Raw genomic sequence first — 7,855 nt, forward strand, 5'->3', positions numbered from 1 at the left:
AGTCAGTAGTTAAACTGGAAAATCTGTCTCAGTCACTGTTAGCAGTTTTTAAATTATCTATTTATTGCCCCGTCTGACTGGGCTGCTGTGTCTGGAAAGACATAACACCCTGCTCTTGGGTTTTTCAGATGTCTTTTTTCAGTGTCCAACAAATGTAATTGCAGTCATCTCCACTATATTGTGGGTGGTGGCCAAAGTTACAGGGGTAAGGCTGTTCAAAAGCACCTTCTATTCATGTAGGCTAACTAGGAAATGTGTTGTTATGTTATATCAGTGACCTTAACCATCTTCAAACCAAATATTTGTTCCATTTCATTCATTCTTGATATAATGTAAAATTAACAGGCCATCACCATGTTTTATGACTGTTATGTGTGGCTTAAGCAACAGTTTATTTTTATTTGTAGGCTGTTAGAAAGATGATGCAAATACACATGTGTAGGCTAGACGTGTCTGGTTAAGTAGGTTAATTGTTCATTTTATTTCTGATTGTTCTTGTTTCATCAAATGTCATTTTAAACGATATATTTACAACATCTCTTAAAATGTGTTTATATTGACAGGTTATTTTTATTAAAATTTCTTTAGTTTATCACGTCTCTTTACATAAAAGATTATATTGATTACTGGTAGATTGCTGCCTAAGTACTAAATGGAATCCTAATCCATTGATTATATTCTCAGTAAACTGAAACTTGTCCGAATATCACTTCCAGGACTATCAGACGCATGGTGGAATGTTTGGTATGCACCCTTTAGTACATAAACAACAACAGAGGTGAAAACGGGCTCTTAGTATGGTCTCTTTAGATAACAAACAAGATAGAAATAGTCGCAAATGCCAGGGTAGATTGTGTTTTCAGTTGTTAGCAAAATCGTATTGTATATTCATTATACCAAAGATAAACAAACTGCGCTGTATTGTGGAACGTTGTTAAAAGGCTACCCCTACTCCAAAAGACGAAATGGTTTCTCCCATCGTAACAGCGTCTGACCTACGTAGCGCTGACTGCAAATCAATGAAGCCAGTCACACGAACGGGGTTGGGCAGCTGAAGTTGGAATGGTTTACGGGCGCTTATGTTACCGGGTAGTCGACGATAATAAGGATATGAATACAGTTAATATGCCTAGAAATCTATTTTTGTACAATTTAGTGGAGTAAGGCGGATATTCACATAAACGATTTTTCTACTTATATGAGTTTTTTTTTAGCTTAACTAAAATATTCCCCCTTTTCGAACTGAGGATGATTTTTGCTAATACTGGAAACCCAATAAGGACTCCGTATCGCAAACAGGTAACGTTAAGTAATTATGTTAATGTGTAGCCTATAACTGACTTCTCTGAAGTCACATATGTCTGTTTGACAGCAGCTCACTGCCTAAATAGTTATGTAATGCTAACTTATATGCGACGCTCGGACAGAAAGAAAACTCAATTACGTTTCCATATGTCATTGGAATACCAGTGTTGTGTCCAAGAACAATTAGTATGCATACTGAGAATACCTGGCTATGGTTGAAGTCTGAAAGCTACAGGCCGATGTCTGGACTTAATGCAACTTAGCCCCGTTCGGGACTGTCTCAGTCCCATACGCCTCTCCCAGAAACAGTCGGGAGACGGCTGTGCGCATCTCTTTAACGGAGGAGGGCGAAAAAACTAGATGCATGTATGTAAAATCAACCACCGTTAACATCTTTTCTCCGTAAAAAGTAAGCCAAGATGTATGAAAACGCTTAATTTAAGGCACAAATCTTATTTTTATGTGGTTTGTCCTGGCGTACTTTGACATCTTCCTCGCCTTCTTATAGTGCGCCAAGCAGTCGTTTGCTCAATACTGCCAACTGGTGGTCGGATTCTCAATGTCTCTGGACCAGTTGAAGTTGGGTTTTCTCCAAAACCACCAGTTGGCAGTATTGAGCAACGAGATGCTTAGCGCTACCGAACGAGAAGAAGACGCCAAAAAAAGACACATAAAGGTGAGATTTGTTCTTTAATCGAGGTGTTTTCAAATATCATAATTTGCTTTTACAAGAGAAAAGACTTTAACTGTGGCGACTAAGTGGTTGGTTTTGCATATGTGCCTCCGGTTTATTTACCCACCTTCGTTAAAGTGTTGTGCACAGCACTTTTCCGACTATTTCTGGGAGAAGCGTCCAGGACTGGCTCCTGTGTAATAAAGAGACAATTACGAGACTTGATGCATTGTTAATGTTATTGCTGTACTGGCCAGCAAGACAGTTGGCTAGCCCTTTGCAAAAGCAACATTCATTTAGTATGAACAATATTAAAGATATAAAGGCGTCACATATGAGTTGGCCATTAACACCACTGCACAGAAACTCAACCAAACAGATAGTTTCCATTAATATAAACTTGTCAGCATTTCATTGGCTTCTATATTATCAAACCCACTTATGTGTAATAAACTGTAAATAATTGGGGGTATATATACAGGGGAAAATGTAAACAGACATTTTCCCTGTATTTGACAGAATTATATACTATGGATGCATAATTATTATCTGATTCATTCACTTTGTCCCAGCTATAAATGGTTTAAACTACCTTTAGCTAAAAGATATGAATAAGCATATTTAGTGTGTAGTCCTCATACTTCATGGGCGAGGCATGTAACTGGAAGCCCCATGTATTTCCAGCTCGGATATGACAGGCTCTGCTGGTCTGTAACTGGCAGATAAGATGCCGTCCTCTCCCTGTCATGGTCTCTCACAGTCCAGCAGATGAATGAAAACAAAATTTATTTACAGTCCAACAGAAAAGGGAAGTTGAAGTCACCTTAATCACTGACGGTGAAAATAGAGGATGTGGCTCTGTTGCAGGCATTTTCTTTAAAGACTGACATGTCTTGTGTGTTCGTACATATGCTATTAACTAGCCCATTACTGTAATGTGTCTAATCCTGTCTGGTTTTTGTTAATAAGAGTGATTACTTGGCATGTTATTTAATGTATTTGCAGCTCACACATGCATTTGAGACTGTAATGACAGTGACTGTGAAACATTTAAAGCTAAATACACTTGCAACAAAGAGCTTTTTTAGATCCCAAACTGTTTATCTCTCACCCCATTGATTACCCACATTTGGTGTCTGTTTGTTTTGCTCTGTAATGTATTATAATGTTAAGAAAGTGGTATGTACTTAAAAAATCTAAAAAAAAATATCTTGAATTACATGAAATTCATGCCTGAAATGTAAACACCAAGATAAGTAATAGATACTCTACTGAACTTCTGTGAAATTAAGTTGTAATTTCAGACTCCATTGTGTTAAAAAAAAAAAGACAACGTAGAGTTTCATTTTAAAGAAGGTGCAGTTCCCCAAGACTTAACTGGTATCATCACACAGTAACTTCTACTATTACTTTGTCATACCAGAGAGGTCATTTTGAATAAGAATATTCCACACTTGGTGCCAGACAGAGTTTTACTCAGTGTAACTAAATGAGTAATTAATTAATATTTAGTACATATCTTTCATTTAGGTTTCCTGGTAATAACCTCACAAAAAGGGAACACTAGCCATGGTTCTGCTGTTGTAAAAGTGGACAAGTCTTTAAAGCAGCTGTTGAGCTATTATTATTTATTTATTTTTGGCTTTTTCTAAACATTGGAAAAGATTCTGTTATTACTAAAGAGTTGGACACAAGAGAAGATTGTCTAGGCTGATATCCAGACTGGAGTTGCTCGATTCTGTTCCTGCTTCATGCTTGGAATTCCTTTAGCTTCCTCGCAGCTTTTGCTTCCACAGAGAAGGGGGTTGGTGGAGATAATCAGTGTTTGATAGTAAAGAAGAAGACAAGTCCCTGAAGGGGAAAGCCCTCTCAGACCATGACATATGTGCCCCTCTGCAGCTATTATAAGCAGTACTTAGGCTTAAAATGGTCCAAAACTGAATTGCATTTAAAATTGCAGTTCCAGTTGTTTGGCTGTGATTTATATAGTCTCATGAAAATTAGATGGGTTTGGCACCACACCAGAGACTGATTGTTTATGTTGATCGGTGAATAGTTTTTTTGACACCCCGAGGCCACGTGACCCTGATGTCAGAGCTACAAGCCCTGGGCTCTGATTGTGCTGATTGCAAAGGTATGATGGAGATTGCCCTGCAGAGATGGATCTCTCTTCTCTAAAACAGTAATCCTCACACTGGACAGAAACTCAGATGATACTGAGGTGTCCAGATATCTCTTTTCACCATATATATGATTACCATATAAATGACTTGGTGAGAGTGCAGTGTGGTTCTTTCTTGAACTGAAATTTCATGCAGAAATGTCATGCAAAAGGAGGGTAATCATATTCAGGTCCCTGAAAAATGTTATTATTATAAAAGGTACATTTCTGTCAGTAACAAACTGAAATCAAATGGTACAAATATGTACATGCGAAATCATACACAGAGCAAGGTGTAGTTGTTTTTCTGTTTTGTATATTCCTCTTTTTTCCAAAAATTGCAATTTTGCTACAAACTGTTGTTTTGTCCTGGTTTAGACGAAGATTAGGCTTATTTAAATGTGATAAAATCAATATTGTTACATAAATAGGCCAAATGTGAATGTAAAAGGTGCCACTTTTGATGTATCCGCACAATAACTTATTGACTCTGCAGTTCCACACAGCCCTATGTAGCATTTCAGGGTCTTTAATTCACTCTTTTGGTCCTACAGTTTGCAGTGTCATTTCTAGACTTGGTAGGTAGCTAAAATACCTGTCCAGCACCAAATGTCAGTTAGCAGCTAGCAAGTGGACATAATGGAGCATTTTGTAGGTAACGCACTGGATATTTCCCTCAAAAGTTAGTGGAGAGCTAAAAAGAGAGCGACTATTGGACTCAGTAATATTAATCAGGTTGCCAGATGCACAACCCCAAGTGAATGCTAATTTCCTATTTACTGGATATGTAAATAAGCAACTGTTTGTTAACAACTTGGCCATTATCACAGTTTTAATATGTTAAGATGTCAGTATTGCGTTTACAACTTGTCTCTGCTGCCCTAAAGTGGTTTTCTCACTTTGCTGCATTGATATGTAGGTGTACTCCAGGGTGACTCAGTCCACAGTGACATCCGAAGTACACTTCTGTCTACACCCGTCCACATCCATGAGTGATGAGTGATGGCGGGTGTGGACAGATGTGAAACCAGCTTGAAACCTTTAGCCAGAGTGGACAGTGAAACACTCCTGTATCTCGTAACATTTTCACAATCACTCATGTTCATTTTGTAGAGTCTAATGTCATAATATTAAAAACTTTGTGAAGTTTTTGTGCTCATTTAGCAAAAAATGCCTTATCTTTCATTTGACATGAGAACTTTGAGGTAAATTTGGTACAGTAATAAATAACATTTAAACTTAAATTCAACCTAGTTTTTCTGTGCCTGCCTGCCCATTCCAGCCATCTGTTATCCCATCATCACGCTTCATGGCTCCACCAAGCCCGAGCACCAACAGCAGCAGTGCAGGCTGGGACCAGCTCAGCAAAACAAACCTCTACATTCGAGGCCTGTGCCCTTCAACCACAGACCATGACCTGGTCAAGCTCTGTCAGCCGTGGGTACCACACTTCCTCTCATCTGCTATTCATCAGTCATTTATTTTTGGCCGACTTAGTTTTAGATTATAGTTTCAGTTTGCAGTGGCAGTCACTTATTGATTTGGTAAAATACAAATAAGGTGTGAAAAAGTAATGCAAATGTTTTAGCTTTACAAATACAATTTCATGCCTGCTATATAGAAAGATGACACCATTTATATAGTATTGCCTTTGTTGTCATTCATTGTTAAGCTTAGTATAAAATGAAGATTTAGTCTGTTATCCCAATTATGTTGCCTGCTTACAGTTAGCTTGATTAGGCAGGGTTTCTTTACTTTTTTAATAAGCAGCAATATTAAACACTTTTTTGTGTTAAAAAGAAAAATAGAACAGTGGGAGGGTTTTGCCTGTTCACCTCCACACTGTCAGTTTTTTTTAACAGCTCCCACAGCAAATCTACTTTTAAGAAATGACATTGTAGTAACACGGTACTCTCAGATGTTACCATAAGTACTTTTCTGTGGTCTGCATGCATACCAAGACTGCTCTGTTGAAGCTATGGCAACGACATAAAATAGACCACACTTCTGAAAGTCATAATCTCTGTGTTCTTTGAGGCAGTGCTTTGCACATGTATACAAGCATCCGTAGGTGGGAAAAGTTGTCTTCTGTGACAACAAAGTGCCAGATAAAAATCACTAGCATTCGTAAATATTGAATGGAAACAGTAATTATATGTCATGACATTCTGTACAGATGAATTCCCATATAAAATGGTTGGAGACTGAATTCTCCAGGGGCTTTACAAGGAAGCTACCATAAAATAGATTTTGGTGACTGTGTTAAGTTTGATATAGTGGTTTAGTGTGGCTGACAATAAAGGGACTGTTTAGCTCTCACATAGTGGGGATTTTCAACAGTGCATGGAAACCACTTCCTGTTTCTCATATTTTTACGGTGATGTCATAGATTGTTGCTCAACCCCTCCTTCCCTGTGTGTTTTATAACTGGCTCTGTCTGGTACTGCTAACAATACCTCGCCTTTCTGCTCCTCCCATAGGTATGGCAAAATTGTATCAACAAAGGCCATCCTGGACAAGACTACAAACAAATGTAAAGGTGTGTGACGTTGCTTTACTCTCTACAACGCCACCATCTTTTATTTAGCTTTTAATTAAGTATGAATATAGAAATCTTATGGACTGCAGTGGCTGCAGGATAGTCAACACTTCACTATGAGAGAGAATATCACTTCTGCACATGAAATTGGTAGACATCCAATGTATGAATTCTTTCTAAAGTCATTTAATAGCTTTGTAGTTGTGAATCAGGAAACTAGGAAGCCAGTCTGCCTCAAGCTGCCTTCCAGCTCATGTTATTTTCAGCCTCAACCCTCGTCTGTTCTTCCGTCACTGCTGTGGGTGGTTCCTGGGTAGAAGGCCGACGACTCCTCTTTCTGCTGAGTGACAGCGTTGGTTTATTCAGTAGATTGCCAACCAGAATACAGAGGGACTTCTCACTAGTGCTGATGGGTATAAGACAATACTTTATCACCCTCTGAATTATACAGATGCCAGTTAATCGAAGGCTGTCAGTAAAAGAAGACCTTGTTAAAGATGTAAAGCTCTGACTGAATTTAATAGTAACCTTGTGTGATCTAGTAAAAAAAAAGCTAAAGCCATTGTGGCTTTTTTCTAACCTTATCAAGAATTTCTTGTAGCTAAGAAAAGGGTTTATATTAAAGTTTTGGTACTAATCGTGGTCCATTTCTTAGCTGAAAAAGTCCTGACATATTCAACATAATTTAGCCTGAATAGGTTAAATATAGCTGCTGCAGTAGAAGCTGAATTATGGGTTCCACCCTACATCTATCCCCCGGATAAAGAGCCGACCATGAACGTCACACTTGTATCTGCATCCTCAGTGCTTTTCTTTCTCTGCTTCCACATGCACATAAATTCAAAATCAGTTAAATTAAACTACATTATGCAGACATATATATTATGTTACCACTTTATACCCACAAGTGAACATACAAACCACCACCATCCTGCACAGAGGCATACATCAGCCCATATTACATGGTGGTCTGCCACTTTCTGCACCAGCCATAGAATATTGCTCTAACTATGCTACTTGTCTCCTCAGGATATGGCTTTGTGGACTTTGACAGCCCTGCTGCAGCTCAAAAAGCTGTGGCTGCCCTGAAGACCATAGGTGTCCAAGCTCAGATGGCAAAAGTGAGCTTTCACTACAGTCTAACCCTGATTTCACATTCATGCCAGTCACCCATTAA

The 7,855-nt window shown here is 38.5% G+C and overlaps 1 protein-coding gene across 1 annotated transcript in view; it reads left to right on the plus strand.

Annotated features, from left to right (window-relative positions):
- The first annotated feature begins 1,007 nt into the window (after positions 1 to 1,007).
- Positions 1,008 to 7,855, plus strand: part of rbms1b (RNA binding motif, single stranded interacting protein 1b) — a 17,007-nt gene continuing 10,159 nt past the window's right edge. The window contains exons 1-4 of the mRNA XM_020594796.1: positions 1,008 to 1,299; positions 5,422 to 5,576; positions 6,620 to 6,678; positions 7,708 to 7,799. Coding sequence (XP_020450452.1) covers positions 1,249 to 1,299; positions 5,422 to 5,576; positions 6,620 to 6,678; positions 7,708 to 7,799 — 357 coding nt within the window. The 5' untranslated portion in view covers positions 1,008 to 1,248. The remainder of the gene's footprint in view (positions 1,300 to 5,421; positions 5,577 to 6,619; positions 6,679 to 7,707; positions 7,800 to 7,855) is intronic.

This window comes from Monopterus albus, unplaced genomic scaffold (assembly GCF_001952655.1).
Source record: "Monopterus albus unplaced genomic scaffold, M_albus_1.0 scaffold24.1, whole genome shotgun sequence".
NCBI classification, from domain to species: Eukaryota; Metazoa; Chordata; class Actinopteri; order Synbranchiformes; family Synbranchidae; genus Monopterus; species Monopterus albus.